This window comes from Erythrolamprus reginae, chromosome 2, assembly GCF_031021105.1.
Source record: "Erythrolamprus reginae isolate rEryReg1 chromosome 2, rEryReg1.hap1, whole genome shotgun sequence".
Taxonomy (NCBI): Eukaryota; Metazoa; Chordata; class Lepidosauria; order Squamata; family Dipsadidae; genus Erythrolamprus; species Erythrolamprus reginae.
This window is the reverse complement of record NC_091951.1, coordinates 167,660,462-167,677,279: the sequence shown is the minus strand read 5'-3', so window position 1 is coordinate 167,677,279 and position 16,818 is coordinate 167,660,462. Positions and strand designations below refer to the sequence as shown.

General features: G+C 40.5%; 1 protein-coding gene across 8 annotated transcripts in view; it reads left to right on the top strand.

Annotated features, from left to right (window-relative positions):
• CEP112 (centrosomal protein 112) overlaps positions 1 to 16,818 on the top strand; it is a 346,088-nt gene that overhangs the window by 51,418 nt on the left and 277,852 nt on the right. For all 8 annotated transcript variants that reach the window (XM_070740313.1, XM_070740316.1, XM_070740309.1 and 5 more), the window contains 2 exons: positions 9,777 to 9,863; positions 15,202 to 15,301. In XM_070740313.1, the coding sequence (XP_070596414.1) occupies positions 9,777 to 9,863; positions 15,202 to 15,301 (187 nt within the window). The remainder of the gene's footprint in view (positions 1 to 9,776; positions 9,864 to 15,201; positions 15,302 to 16,818) is intronic.

The window sequence follows — 16,818 nt, the reverse complement described above, 5'->3', positions numbered from 1 at the left end:
TTAATCTGTTTGTAGCGCTTCTAATCTGTCTAGTTATTGTCATGATTGTTTTAGTCTGAACCCCCTGTACATATTGTTTTATTGTTTAGCTTTTAACTGATGTTTTTATATTTGTAAACATCCCAGAGGTTAAGGGAGTAAGTGGCTGTAACAAATTTAAATAAATGAATACATTTTATTTTAAGACATTCTATTAGCTAAATATAACTAAATATAAACTTTAATCATTTTAATTTAATCCTACCTTTAATTTAAAAAGTGATTGCAATTTTTAACTATAATGAATTATTCTAAACTTATGTAACTTTGGTATTAACAGGTTTTAAATCATACACTCATACATGTAATCAGGCTAAAAACACAAGATTCTAATGGTCATTCTAGTTCTTCCAGGGGGTAATTCAATCTTAAATTTCTGTTCTTTAGCCCACCACCTGCTCCTTCTTAGATTATACTTCAACCCTCCATATTTATTGCTCTGTTAACTATTAAATGTTAACTATTTTATGCTAAGGTTTCATAAAGCGTATAACCATTAAAACAGTGATTAGGATTACTGCATTTCACAGTAAGAGTAATCACTTGGCTGTAATCATACTTTAAGAGTTACATTCTTTGCCTAGTTTACTCATTACTTGAGTATTAAAAATTTACTTGTGTGACAAATCCTTGGATTTGAAGCTTGGCTTCATCCCTGCTCTACATATAGGATTTTGCTGCTTGTATGGTCTCAGTCAAACTTTGTATAGTCTCCAGAGACATATGTTTTAATTCTGCTTTTATAAGATTTTTATTGCCAATACTTTATTCCATGGCTGAATCCACATAAGATATAGTGGAGTTTTGCCATAGTTAAAATGTTTCATAATGTGAGAAATTACTCTGTTTATAAGTAAGAAAAAAATTAAAAATAAAGATATTAGCTAAATAAAAGGAGTAGTACTGGATCTTTAATTATAAAAACAAAATAAGGTCTTTGTTGAGATACTTCAGGAGTATTCAGCTTCCAGATGAGGTTCTTTGGCCAATTAGATGCACAGTGATGCAATTGCCAGCCAGAAGTTGGTTCTTGCTGACAGAAAACTGTTCCAGAAGAAGGAAAAATTGGGGAATGGTCCATTTGTGCTCTGAAAGCACTGCTCCTTACAAAAAATACAGTAGTTTACTTTTCTTGAAGTTTATTTTATTTATTTGTTTGTTTGTTTGTTTGTTTTGTCAAGTGAAAATATGATACCGTGTTTCCCCCGAAAGTAAGACAGTGTCTTACTTTCTTTTTACCCCCAAAAGCCCCACTACGTCTTACTTTCGGGGTATGTCTTACATTGGAAAAAAATTGAAAGGGTCGCGTTCCCAAAGGCATCTCCCCAGAGTCCAGAAGGGCAGCCGCGGGACAGGAGCCTCGTGAGCCCTTTTCCAAGTTCAACCTCAGGGCTCCAAGCGGCGTGCACGCGTGGAGCCACAGACGCGTGTCGGGGAAGCGTGTGTCTGGAGGGGAGGAGCCGCTCTGCGCAGTTGGGCAGCCCCACCTGCCTGCCGGAAAGGAGGCGGGCGAAGGAGGGCGCAGCTCCGGCCGCTCGCCTCGGAGCTGGTGGGCCTTGCTGGCCGCTTGCAGCCGAGCCTCGGCAGGACTCACTTGCTGGGATGAGCGCCTTCTCTGCAAGCCGCCGCCCGCTCGGCTCGCTTCGGACCAGCGCCGTCCTTCGCTTTGCCAAGCCGGGGAAGAGGCGGTGGCGCCGCGGCGAGGCGAAGGCAAGGGGCGCGCGGGGAGCTTGGAAGCGACGTCATCGAGCTCCCCCCCGGCAATACCCCCGTGTTTCCCCGAAAATAAGACATATGTCTTACTTTTGGGGTACGGCTTATATTAGCCGACCCCCCTGAAAGCCCTGATACGTCTTACAATCAGGGGTGTCTTACTATCGGAGAAACAGGGTATTAAGATACATGATACTAGTAAAAGCCCAAAATTTGAAAAAGAGTATTAGAAATAATAATATTCAAATTTATTTGTTTGTTTGTTTGTTAATTAATTAATTAATTAATTAATTAGATTTGTATGCTGCCCCTCTCCGAAGACTCAGAGCGGCTCACAACAGGAACACAAAATACAAATCCAATGATTAAAAAAGCAGAACAGTTAAAAAAAGCCCTTGACTAAAAACATTCATGCAACCCAAACAAACCATACATAAAATGGAGCGGCCAAGGGGAATCAATTTCCCCACGCCTGGCGGCAAAGGTGGGTTTTTAGGAGTTTGCGAAAGGCAAGGAGGGTGGGGGCGATCCTGATCTCTGAGGGGAGTTGATTCCAGAGGGCCGGGGCCGCCACAGAGAAGACTCGTCACCTGGGTCCTGAAGATGGCATTGTTTTGTTGACAGGACCTGGAGAAGGCCAACTCTGTGGGACCTAATCGGTCTCTGGGATTCGTGCGGCAGAAGGCGGTCCCGAAGGTATCCTGGTCCGATGCCATGAAGGGCTTTCTAGATCATAACCAACACTTTGAATTGTGACCGGAAACTGATCAGCAACCAATGCAGACTGCGGAGTGTTGATTTGACATGGGCATATCTGGGAAAGCCCATGATTGCTTTCGTAGCCGCATTCTGCACGATCTGAAGTTTCCGAACACTCTTCAAAGGTAGCCCCACATAAGGAGTGTTACAGTAGTTGAACCTCGAGGTGACGAGGGCATGAATGACTGAGCAGTGACTCCTGGTCCAGGTAGGGCCGCAATTGGTCCACCTGGCAAACCTGAGCAAACAACCCCCTCGTCACAGCTGAAAGATGGTTCTCTAATGTTAGCTGTGGATTGAGGAAGACGCCCAAGTTGCGGACCCTCTCTGAGGGGGTCAGTGATTCCCCCCTCGGGTAATGGACGGACAGATGGAATTGTCCTTAGGAGGCAAAACCCAAAGCCACTCTATCTTGTCAGGGTTGAATTTGAGCCTGTTGACACCCATCCAGACCCCAACAGCCTCCAGGCACCGACACATCACTTCCACTGCTTCACTGAGTGGAAATGGGGTGGAGATGTACAACTGGATATCATCAGCGTACTGATGATACCTGACCCCATGCCCTTGGGTGATCTCACCCAAATACATTCAACTAGTAAAAATGAAGAACATTAAGGATAAGGGATGGAAGGCATGTTGGTGCACTTATGCATGCCCCTTACAGATCTCTTAGGAATTGGGAGAGGTCAATAGTGGATAGTCTAAGGGTAATGTTTTGGGGGTTAGGAGATGATACTGCAGAGTCTGGTAGTGAGTTCCATGCATCAACTACTTGGTTACTGAAATTGTATTTCCTGCAGTCGAGTTTGCAGTGGTTTACATTAGGTTTGTATCTGCTGTGTGCTCGTGTGTTGCTGTGATTGAAGCTGAAGTAGTTGTTGACAGCAAGGATGTTGAAGCATATGATTTTATGGACTATGCTTAGATCGTATTTAAGGCGACGTAGTTCTAAGCTTTCTAAATTAAGGATTGTCAGTCTAGTTTCATATGATATTCTGTTACGAGTGGAGGCATGAAGAGCTTTTCCGGTGAAGAATCTCTGGACATTTTCTAGAGTGTTTATGTCCGAAATGCGGTGTGGGTTTCAGACTGATGAGCTGTATTCAAGGATTGGTCTGGTGAAAGTTTTGTATGCTCCAGTTAGTAGTGTGAGACTGCCAGAGCAGAAGCTACGTAGGATTAAGTTAACAGCTCTTGAAGCCTTTTTGGCGATGTTGTTGCAGTGGGCTTTGGCACTTAGGTCTTTTGATATGAGTATTCCAAGGTCTTTTACAGAATAAGGGTTGTCTGTGAGATCTTGTTTATTCAGCATGTATTTGGTGTTCCAGATGTTAGACCATTCGGAAACAAAGTTGAGGTCTTTTTGGAGAGCAGCTCTGTTATCGGTGGTGTTGAAAAGTTTTACATCATCGGCGAAGAGAACACAGTTGCTTGTAATGTGATCACAAAGGTCATTTATGTAGAGTATAAAGAGTGTTGGTCCAAGTACGCTGCCTTGGGGGACACTGTTCTTAACAGGAACAGGATAAGATATGGTGCTCCTTATTTTAACAACTTGTTGTCTGTTTGATAGGAACACAGTTATTCAACTATGGAAGGATCCTGAGATGCCAGAGGATTTGAATTTTAGAAGTAGTTTGTCATGAACCACTGAGTCGAAGGCTTTGCAGAAGTCAATATAAATTACATCTACAGATTTTCCTTGGTCAAGATGTGTAGTCCATATATTTTTGCAGTGAAGGAGTTGCAGGTTGCAGGATAATTTTTTTCTGAATCTAAATTGTTTGTTTGAAAATGGGTTATAAGTTTTTTGGTGGAGAGTAATTGATTGGTTTATGATTGATTCCATGACTTTGCATGTGACACAACAGAGTGAGAATGGTCTGTAGTTTTCAACTAGACTAGGATCTCCTTTTATGAAGATAGGGATGACTGTTGGTTTTGACCATATCTTTGGTAGTGAGCCGGACCTGAATGATTTTTTAAAGATTATGTTTAATGGTTCAGCTATAGCTGTGGAAAGTTTTTTTTTTAGGAAATATGCACATAGACAGTCTGGTCCAACTGACAGAGAAGGTAATGCTTTTTCAACATGCTCTTCAGTGAAGTCATTTTGAGTGTTAGAGGTGCGATTGGTGAATTTTGGGGATGAGCCATTGCTGTTAACAAAGACAGAGCCAAAGAAGGTGTTGAGGAGGTTAGCTTTGGTTGATTCATTGTAGCATTCTTTGTTGTTGGGTCCTTTTAGTGATGGGATGGGTCTTGAGTCCTTGAGTTTGTTGTTAACAAAGTTGTAGAAGGCACTGCTGGATTTTGTGCGCAAGAGGTTTTCCTTTTGTTTGCTGTGGTAGTTGAAACATTCTGTCTTTATTTGATATCAGTGGCTTTTGAAGTTGGCTACGCGGCCTTTGTTGTTTTTCCGCCAGAGAGATTTTTTTTTTTTGTTTGATAGTAAGTCAAGTATCTTAGGAATTAAGTATTTATTCTAAACCATTGTGTAGCTTTTTTATGGATAGTTGACTTTCAAAAGCCTCACCTTCTTAATAAGTTCATGATTTGTTTTAAACCTAAGAGACATATTCTGAACATCCATGATGTTTAAAGCAGTGCTCACAACCTTTTGGGTACCAGAGACCAGTTCTGTGAAGAGAATTTTTTCCATAGTCTGGAGGTGGGGCGTGATTTTGTGTATTATCCTGCATGGGGCTTTGCTTGTTTGTGCGACCCAATTTCTGGAATGCCATGGACCACGGGTTGGGGACCCCTGGTTTAAAGAATCTAGGTTAGTGTCTTCTTTTTGAAATTAAATAGAGAAAAATCCCTATGCTAAAAGACTATAATTGAAAAGCAAGATTGTGATATTATAAAGCTTCAAATGGAAAGGGAGGACAGTGATTCTTTTTTAAATGTTTTTTTCTTTGACGAAAGTATCTTTGAAATTTTAAATAGACTAACAGATCAGATCTCTGTGAGAAGGTGGCTGTTTACATAAAAGAACAGAAATAATTGATGGATTTTAGAAAACAAGAAGATAAGAGTTAGGCTGTTTGTCTGACTACAGAAAGTTAATTGAGAGGATAGTGAAAAGAAAAGCAGAATAAAAAAAGAATCCTGACTTTTTTTCTCACCATAGTAACTGACATACTTTCACTTTCTCACCATGGCAACCACAAGAAAAGCTGCCAAACTGGGAGAAGGACACACAGGTTCACTAGAACAACTTACTGATAAGGGTATTGTATCAGGTTTATTGAAGAAGCTATTTGAAGAATTTGGTAAAAAGATGTCTGCAAAAGTTAAAAAGTAAATGGATTTATAGCAATGAAAAAAGATATGAAAGAAGAAGTTAAGAAAATTGAATCTGAGGACAACTGGCTGCAGATTTGAAACAATTTACTGACAAAGTAGAAGTTTTGGAAACTAAGGCAGAAGTTATAAATAGAGATATGGAGAAAGACTTGTACAATCTGGCATTACTGGAATTTAGAGAAAAATAATTGTGTTTAAGAATTAGAGAAAATCCAGAAGGACATGGAGAAGACATAAGAGAAAAGGATCTGGATCTCTGGATTTGGAGGAAGATAATATTGACAGAGACTTATTAGCCTAAAGGTTCAGTACACATTTTGCAAAATTAAAAGAAATGGTCCAAGGGATGTCCCTGTACACCTTGTCAGGAAGAAAACAAGGGATCCACAGCTGCACTTTAATATAGGATGAATATTGATAGTGCAAACATAGTTTTTACCTTTTCTGACAAAAACAGAAGAAAATTCCATTTAGGTGGTGTAAGCTGCAAAGGGTGGCTTTTACTTTCAAACAATAGAAATTTGGGTTGAACTCTATGCAAAAGCAATTTTTTGTTTTTGAAAAAAATTAAAGAAGAATTGGATGAGATAGAAAGGGAAGTGACAGTGACAAATGAGACTAAACAAATTGCACAACAGATGCAAGACATTGAAGAAGACGCCATATTAGACAGAACAACTATTCACTTTTCTAAAATCTTGGATTAATTATGGATTACGAATGCTTAACATAAAGTATAAGTGGAACAAATGCCCCTCAAAAAAGAAAAAAACCACACTCTGGAAAAGAAAAAAGGAGATGTGTAGGGAAAGGGAAGTGGTTGGCATATAAATTATGAAAAAAAAAGAGAAGAAAGTGATATTAAAGTTATAAGAACGGGATACTGTCATATTGTTTTGAGCCGCTCTGAGTCCTTTGGGATTGGGCGGCATAGATCTCAAATTAATTAATTAATTAAATAAATAAATAAATAAATAAATAAATAATGTAAATATGAGAAAAGTGTTTATCAGTACCCTGCTATTTTATGTTTCTTCAGAAAAAGTGGACAATATTTTTATAAACAGAATTTACCCAGGATTGCAGACAGATTACCCAGAATTTATAGTAATAAGGGAGTTATGTGAAGCTATCCAAAAGATTAAAATGGGAAAGGTACTTGGTCCAAATGAATGTTTTGCCAAGAATGATGTTTTTTACATTTGGAAGATAAGGTTTGGGTAGCATCTATATTTATGGTATGTTAAAGATAAAGTTAATGTGGACTTTAAAAAAACCATTAGATGTGCCATATTGAGAATATGGAATAGATATCAGCATAGGTTTTGCCTTTTATGTATCTCAGCTCAAAAAGCACATTATAGAAGAGAAAGGGCACATAAAGAGAATAATTAATACCGTGTTTCCCCGAAAGTAAGACAGTGTCTTACTTTCTTTTTACCCCCAAAAGCCCCACTACGTCTTACTTTCGGGGTATGTCTTACATTGGAAAGGAGGCGGGCGAAGGAGGGCGCAGCTCCGGCCGCTCGCCTCGGAGCCGGTCGGCCTCGCTGGCCACTTGCAGCCGAGCCTCGGCAGGGGAAGAGGCGGTGGCGCCGCGGCGAGGCGAAGGCGAGGGGCGTGTGGGGAGCTTGGAAGTGACGTCATCGGGCTCCCCCCCGGCAATACCCCCGTGTTTCCCCAAAAGTAAGACATATGTCTTACTTTCGGGGTACGGCTTATATTAGCCGACCCCCCTGAAACCCGCGATACGTCTTACAATCGGGGGTGTCTTACTATCGGGGAAACATGGTAGCAAAAGAATAGTTGTCAACGCTTCTTCCATTTACAGTTATATGAAAGATTTAAAGTGAATGAAAATACTTAGGTTATGGAGGAAAATCAGTAATAATCTGAAATACAATTCCGAACCGATACTGAATATATAGTTGTTAAAATATACTAAGAATTTTGATTATTATAGATAGATCAATGAGAAAATATGTGATTAAAAGAGTTCAATTTTTTTATTGTCTTATGATCCCAAAGAGAATTTTTATAAAATGATGTATCTTTGCTACATGATACCATTTAAATATTTAGAATGTATAAGGGTACTTCAAATGTATGTTGGAAATATGAACATGAAGAGATAGTTTATCATGCTTTGTGGATACATAAAAAAGCTAAAAGTCATCTCAAGAAGGGCGGCATAGAAATCAAATAAATAAACAAACATACATACATACATACATACATACATACATACATACATACATATATATAGAGAGATCCAATACAGGTAGTTCTCAACATATCACTAGCCACTTAACCACTGTTCAAAGTTATAACAGACACCCCCCCAAAAAGCTACTTATGATCTGGTGTGGTCATTTGCACTTATGGCTGACCATGGGGATACTGCAGTGCGCCCCACCACTATGTCCCCCTAAGATCCCATATGCCATATGCTTGGTTCCAATCCCCAACTCCCCACCTATCGCTGATTGTGCCTCTCTGTCCTTTGGTGTCCCTGAACTGCTTGGCTTCATTCCAGAAGTGGGTACCATTTCCTAAGTGGCCAAAATGATATAGGAATCTAATTGCCCTTGCTGGTGGCTTTCTTCCTACTGTTTCCCTCCGACCAGTGGCTTTCTCTATTGCAGCAACTCACCCCAGCCTTTACCTCCCCACCCCAGGATTGGGATAACCCCCCTTCCCCCATCCTGCATCACTCATGACTCAGGGAAAGATCCAAATGTCCTGGAGATTCCAAAGATGTGAAGCAGCTACCAAAAACACCTGGGAAGCTCCCCTGCCCTGCAGCAACTAATCTTCATTATTTTCTTCCTCCCAGCCTGGTGCTTTAGGAAGAGGAAGGAGAAGAAAAATGTTAAAGCCAGCCGTCAGCTGCAGCATCTGAAAATGCCCCTTTTCCCATCCTCCTAGGCAGGATGAAGCACTGGAGCTGGCTTTGTAGAGTATAGCTTTCTATGGCTATGCAAAGCAGCCCTAAGTTTTTAAAAAAAGCAAAATTTTAGCATTTTTCTTCTTCTTTGCAAACTCTTCTCAGGATGTGACTGTTGGTTTATAGTGCATTTCTAACTGATGTCTATAAAGATTCTGAGTGATCTAAGTCATGGTTGTCCCAAAGATGCTTGTTCAAGAGATAACTGGACTTTCTGGTTTTTCTTTAAAGATGTTTTGCTTCTCATACAAGATGCTTCTTCAGCTCTGACTGGATGGTGGGGAATGGAAGAATTTCATTCATGGAATAAATTATTCCATTCTCTACCAACCAGTCAGAGCTGAAGAAGCTTCTTGAATGAGAAGTGAAATGTCTTCGAAGAAAAAACAGAAAGTCCAGTTGCCTCTTGAAAAAGTGCATTGGGACTTTTCTAAATGATATAATTAGTAAAAGAAAAGAAAGATCTTTTAAAAAATCTATTCTGGTTCAATTTAGCTCTGGTTTTCAGTTGAAAATGAGCTATTCTGATTTATCTATTATTATTTTGCCTCTTCTCTGAGGCAGTATGCCAAGTTTTAAAGGACAAAGATGAGAATCCAAATCAAACTGGTAAAGTCTGTAGGATGAGACCAATATATTAATATATGTGAATTTAAAATAAAATTGTGAATGGTCCCTTAAATACATTTTAGAAAAAATATTCAGCAATTTGTTAAAAAGCATTCTTTTATGACCAAGAAATGACCTTGTAGAGGCTTGACTGATTCAAAACTGTTTCTCTATCCCAAGGAAATTAATTACCTGTAAGATTGTAACTCTTTAGTTCATCATCAGAGAAAGATCAACCCATTTGAGTTCTATCCACAGCAGGCTAGATCAATTGTCAGTGGGTCTTTGTTATTTGTTATTTTTAGAATTTAAAGCTTCTTGAAGCTGTTTTGATTTATAAGGAAGGGTTAAGTGTCATCTCCGGAACTGATCAGTATGTGCAACATCCAATTTACAGCTGGAGATGAAATCAAAATTGATGGAAGCTAGACTTCATGAAGAAAAACTTAAATTACAGCAGAGGCACGATACAGATGTTCAAAAGGTACAGTATGATATGGTGGGTTTTTTTGTGTAATACTTATAACACAAAGAAATATTTAATATAAAATTCCTATGAAACATTCAAATGTTGGCATTAGTATTCCATTTGCTGCACTTAAACATCTGTAGTAATAGATTGTTATAAATTGAAATAATGAATCTTGATGATGCATTAATAAATATAAGGGAAATATCACACCACTTGCCATCATTATTGCACTTCCTGTCATTTCAGAACAATTATTTTATGATGGGTACCTAACCTGAGGCATAGAATAACATTTGTCACTGAATCCCTTTTTTGCATCCTAGTATACTATTCTATCTAAAAATGCAGAGATTTGGCAATGCAATTTTGTGGCATTTTGTACTGAAAAGTTAAAAACAAAGGAGAAAAGAAATATCCAAACCTCTGCGGAGGAAGAGGGAGAAAATCATTCATTTGCTTATCATTCTGTGTTAATGAAATAAGCATTACTTTCATCTACCAAAAAATTAGTCTCCTGACCATCAATAGCTACTCATCTGTTTTAGGACTGCTAACTGCTTCATTTTGCTAAACCAGTTGATTTACAGAGATACATCAAGAGATTTATGTAGGATCAGGTTAGGGACAAATCATAATGGGGAAAATCTATCTACTAAGAGTTGACAAATGACTTGATAGCACATAATCAGCATTTGAGGTTGCCACATTTCCCCCCCACTCTCACATACATCAACCAATACAAATACAGTGGTACCTCTACTTAAGAACACCTCTACTTAAGAACTTTTCTAGATGAGAACCTGGTGTTCAAGATTTTTTTGCCTCTACAGTACTTAAGAAACATTTTCTACTTAAGAACCCGAGCCCGGAAAAATTTCCCCGGAAATTTGAGCAATATTTGTGGAATATTGCTTCTTGGGTAGATTATACAAGATGAGGAGATCTTCTGCAAACCTTAGCCTTAAAAGTCTTACAGGTTATAACCAGCACTGGAAACTTTGGAAGTCAATGCAATCCTACTGTAGCAATTCTTAACTACTCTTATGTAGGTTGTTACATTCTGAACTCACAGCAGTTTCTGAGCAGTCTTCAAAAACAATCCCAAGTTGTACAATAATCTTTGCAATAATCCAATATTGAAGTGATGACGTCTTGAGTTAGATGTTATGGAAAGATTCAGTGGTTAACACTGAATGTTGTTGAGATGTCCATCAAGAGCTGGTGGGTTCAATTCCCTCCAGGCTGGAACAAAAGATAATCTGCTGGTGTGACCACCACCATGGGTCTGGAGACTGCATGGCTGAATGAAATGTACCACTGCCTTTTTCGGTGCTTCCTCCTTCAAAGATACATTAGATTTAGCTAGCACCCCTTCTTAGCTGCCTGGAAAAGCCAGGAGGGCCATGAATCTACTTCACAGGTGCCAGAGCTCATATTGTAGGAGCTCTACAGGCTCAAATGAATCTAAAATCATTTCTGTAGGAAATAACCATCAGATATATTCTAAATGGTATCCAATACTGGGCAGATGTAGTTACAGTACATCTGTAGATATAATAGATAGACTTCAACTATGAGATAACACGAGAAAATACATCCAGAAAATCACATTGTCTGATTTTTAATTAATTTATTTGCAAATTATGGTGGAAAATGAATATTTGGTCAATAACAAAAGTTCATCTCAATACTTTGTTATACAGTGATCCCTCGATTTTCGCGGGTGTTACGTTCCAAGACCTCCCGCGAAAATCGATTTTCCGCGATATAGCGGTGCGGAAGTAAAAACACCATTTTTGGCTGCCCCGCCCGCCCGCCCGATTTCCCTCTGCCCAGCTGGGGAGGTGGATTTGCCGCCCCCACCAGCCCGATCTCCCTCCGGTGGCTGGGGAGGTGGATTCGCCGCCCCCACCAGCCCGATCTCCCTCCGGTGGCTGGGGAGGTGGATTCGCCGCCCCCACCAGCCCGATCTCCCTCCGGTGGCTGGGGAGGTGGATTCGCCGCCCCCACCAGCCCGATCCTTTTCCTTATCAGCGAAAATATGTTACACACACAAGCCATTCCTCCTTTGGCTGGGGAGAAGAGACCCCACCGGGCGCGAGCTGCTCTGTTATTCACTGCTCCTCGCCGCCTTTACCTCGCTTCGCCTCAGCTGCTGCCCGCTGCCTTCATCTTCTCCCCAAACTCCTCCTTCTCCGCCAAAGCAGCCACCGCAGTCGAGCGCGTGAGCGATGCAGGGCAGCCCAATGCCGCCGGGAGGGGAATCCAAGCCGGTGGCTGGGGACGCGGATCCACTGCCCTCGCAGCCCGATCTCCCTCTGTGGGGGGGCCGATGAACCGACGATCGGGGGCTGTCCGTCCCTGTTGGGTGGTGCAGGGCAGGCACAGGGAGGGAGGGAGAGAAAGGAAAGAGAGAGAAAGGGAGGGAGAGAAAATTGAATGAAGGAGGGAGAGAAAGAAAGAGTAAGAGATAGAAAGGATAGAGAAAAAGGAAGAGAAAGGGAGAGAGAAGTGACTCTTGGTGATGACGTATGACGTCATCGGGTGGGAAAAACCGTGGTATAGAAAAAAAACCAGTGGAGTATTTTTTAATTATTATTTTTTGAAAAACCGTGGTATAGCGTTTCGCGAAAATCGAGACCGTGAAAATCGAGGGATCACTGTACAGTATATCCTTTGTTGGCAATGACAGAGGTCAAATGTTTTTGGGAAGTCCTCACAAGGTTGGCACACACTGTTGCTGGTATGTTGCCCCCTTCCTCCATGCACATCTCCTCTAGAGCACTGTTCACTGTAAGCTGCGGCGCATGCACCCCCCCAAAAGACCCCCTCGCACCCTTTTCCAAGGGCGTGCAAGGAGCCGTGGCTGCCCCCACCCCTCAGCGCCTCTGCCCCCTTGCGCCCCTTGCTTCTCGCTGCTGCCCCCCGCCCGCCTGCCCAATCCACCTTTCTTTCTCCTCCTCCGCTTCCCGCCTTGGGGCGTGGCTCCTCCCGCAGCAGTGGTGGCAGCTGCAGCTTCTTGTCCTCCTCATCTGGCCGCTAGCCGCTCCGAGCGCTTTGGGAACGCCCGCCCCACCCCTCTCGCAGTCCCTTCGCTGAGACCGCTTTCATCCCGGGCTGTCAGCGAGGGGGCTGCAGGAGAGGCGGGGCAGGCATTCTTCTCACAGCGGAGGCTGGCGAAGGTGATTTTCAATGTCGGACGCATGGGCGCGCGCGCTCCCCATCCCCCTGCCAGCCTGCTCAGAACATTCAAAATAAGAAAAACCTTTGCCGGCAAAGACAAAATCTTGCTTGTTTTTAGGTGACCAAATACTTATTTTCCACCATAATTTGCAAATAAATTCGTTAAAAGTCAGACAATGTGATTTTCTGGATGTATTTTCTCATGTTTCATAGTTGAGATCTACTTATGATGTCAATTATAGGCCTCACTCATCTTTTTAAGTGGGAGAACTGGCACAATTGGTGTCTGTCTAAATACTCCCCCCCTGTATTTTATTGATAAAAATATTAACACCTATAAATGTTCAATATTTCTGCAAAAATATAACATAAAATGTGATCAGTTTTCTATACAAGTCCTAAAATTGAGTAAAGAGAATCCAATTAAACAAAAGTGTCAAAAATTATCCCAGTTAAGTTTTTTTTATTAAGGAAAATGTTCCTTGTCAGTGGAAATATTTGTTGGTTAACTTCTGCCAGTTTATGATTGAACTGTAAGTTTCTTGAATACATAAAGATGTGTAACATACATACATACATACATAATTGATATGAGAAGTAGTATAAAAATGAACTGTATTGATTTTATCTACTATTAATTCTACCATGTAAACATACCTGGCATCCAGACTTTCCATGAAAATAGGAAAACTGAAAGTATGTTGGAAGACATTCCCAACTCTGTGCATGTGTTTGGGTAGGTGGGTGGGTGGGTGAGTGGGATTTGTAATTCCAGTAAAAGCAGATGGAATTATTGGAAATATGTCCCTCAAAAAGAAAGTTTACTGTCTTGAGTGAAATGTATGGTATTAGAATATTAAATTATAACCAGGGCTCCAATTCCGGGGAATATTTTCTTTCAAGCAGTATTTCTGCTACATTTATGATTGTTCTGTTATTTATATGTGACTTCTGGATTTATCAGCATTAAGGAAAATACTGCCTTTTCCTCTTAATTTTATTTATTGCTGAAAAGGAATAAGGCACTTCAGGAAATGAATGCCAGCCACTGAGGCAAAATGCTTTTTTATTTTTTGAGGGATGTAAAATTGCTTCATAACTATGTAAGATGGTTTGCATATAATCTACATTGTTACAGGTAATGCAAACAGTGAATTTTCTTTTAGGTTCATAAAATATTTATAAATGATAAAGTACACATAATATTTAGTATGTGAAGGTACAGAAGGAAATATTTATTCACAATCTAGGATTGCATAGAAATATAAGTAGAGGGAGAAAACATAATTTTTTAAAAATGAAACTGTTACCAGAAAATAAGATATGTAGAATAATGCTTATTTGAATTCATAAAAAACCTAAACTGATTTCCAAACATATGTAAAAAAACCATCACATCTTGAGATTCTAAGAAGATACTGCCATTTGTTTCCTTTTGAAGTATTGTTTTGATGATAGTAGAATTTCTAGATGAAATGTTCTATGGCAGGCCTGCGTAACTTGTAGAGTGGAAAGGGCCATGTTGATGAATTAAGTAGAATTGTGGGCTAAAAAATAATTCCGGGCACACCAAACAGTTGTTTGGTGGCTAGTGACATCCACTTAGCAATACAAGCAGGTGTGTCAAGGAGGGTTGAACACACTTGGCAGTATGTCTTTTGGGGTAGCAGTGAGGTTAATGAGTTTATAAAAAACACTGTCAAATCACAAGATTGCATCCTGTGCAGGTCCAGTGGAATTTTAAAGTAAAGATAAATCCTTTTGGGGAGGTGGTTGGTGGGTTCTTCTTTGTGTGCAAACTGAACACCGATTTTGTAAAGAGAATATGTCATCTTAAATGTTTGCTTTGAAGGTTTTTTTTTGTTGGAATCTCAAATGATTTAAGCAGAACATTTAGAATAATATGCCAACTTGTGTTTTAGAGGTGGCCTTTAGAATGTGTTAATCTTCAAAATTCTTTATAAGATTGTAAAAGGATATCAATGCATTGAAGAAAGAAATCTCCATCAGTTTTCTGTATAACATTTTCCTTGTTTTTCATATGCTCTTTCGCTAGAGATATTGATACCATAGCCAAATAAATATTTCCCAGTTCACAGTTTTTAAAGAGATTACCTCATGGAAAATGGACTTTCTCATTTTTTCTCTGTTTATATTTTTGTTATAGATTTTGGATAGAAAAAACAGTGAAATTGATGTACTGAAGAGCTTGTATAGAACAAAACAGAATGAAGCTGAAGAGACTATTCAGAAACTTGAAAAAAAAGGTGTTCAATTTTTCAATTCTGTATTGACCTTGAAAACTGCATGATTGCTTAATCTGTTTGTTTATACTTCTCTAATTTTCTCTTAAGTAAAATTCAAAGGAAACACATTCTTGATTAGGAATGGAAAACTTCTGAGAAAAAGTATTGCATGATTTTGAGGAAATTGACTTCTATTTGTTTTTAAACTGAAGAATAAGAAAAGGTATATTATAAGGTATAAGAATGCCTTTAAAAATGCCTTTTCATCAACCTAAACTCTATTTAGATATGTGGATTTTGATTCCACGAATGACTATTTCTGAAAATTCAGTATTTGAATATAATAATAATAATAATAATAATAATAATAATAATAATAATAATAATAATAATTTATTAGATTGGTATGCCACCCCTCTCCGAAGACTTGGGGCGGCTCACAACAATAATAAAAAACAATATTATAGTAGAACAAATCTAATATTAAAAAACATATAAAACCCTATCATTATTTAAAAAAGCCAAACAGCACATTCATACCAAACATAAAACAAAGTATAAAAGAGCCTGGGGGAAAGGCGTCTCAACTCCCCCATGCCTGGCGGTATAAGTGAGTCTTGAGTAGTTTACGAAAGACAGGGAGGGTGGGGCCAATTCTAATCTCCGGGGGGAGTTGATTCCAGAGGGCCGGGGCTGCCACAGAGAAGGCTGTTCCCCTGGGGCCCACCAAACGACATTGTTTAGTCGACGGGACCCGGAGAAGGCCAACTCTGTGGGACCTTATCGGTCGCTTGGATTCATGCGGTAGCAGGCGGTTCCGGAGGTACTCTGGTCCAATGCCATGTAGGGCTTTAAAGGTCATAACCAACACTTTGAATTGTGACCGGAAACTGATTGGCAGCCAATGCAAGCCACGGAGTGTTGTGGAAACAGGGGAAACCTGGAAGCCCCATGATGGCTCTCGTGGCTGCATTCTGCACGATCTGAAGTTTCGAACACTTTTCAAAGGTAGCCCCATGTAGAGAGTGTTGCAGTAATTGAACCTCGAGGTGATGAGGGCATGAGCGACTGTGAGCAATGACACCCTGTGCAAATGCCCTCCTCGCCACAGCCGAAAGATGATGTTCCAATGTCAGCTGTGGATCGAGGAGGCCGCCCAAGTTACGAACCCTCTCTGAGGGGGTCAGTAGTTCCCCCCCCTAGGGTCATGGACGGACAGATGGAATTGTCCTTGGAAGGCAAGACCCACAGCCACTCCGTCTTGTCTGGGTTGAGCTTGAGTTTGTTGACACCCATCCAGGTCCCAACAGCCTCCAGGCACTGGCACATCACTTCCACTGCTTCGTTGACTGGACATGGGGTGGAGATGTATAACTGGGTATCATCGGCGTATTGATGATACCTCACCCCATGCCCTTGGATGATCTCACCCAGTGGTTTCATGTAGATATTAAATAGCAGGGGGGGAGAGGACTGACCCCTGAGGCACCCCACAAGGGAGAGACCTAAAGGTCGACCTCTGACCCCCCACTAACACC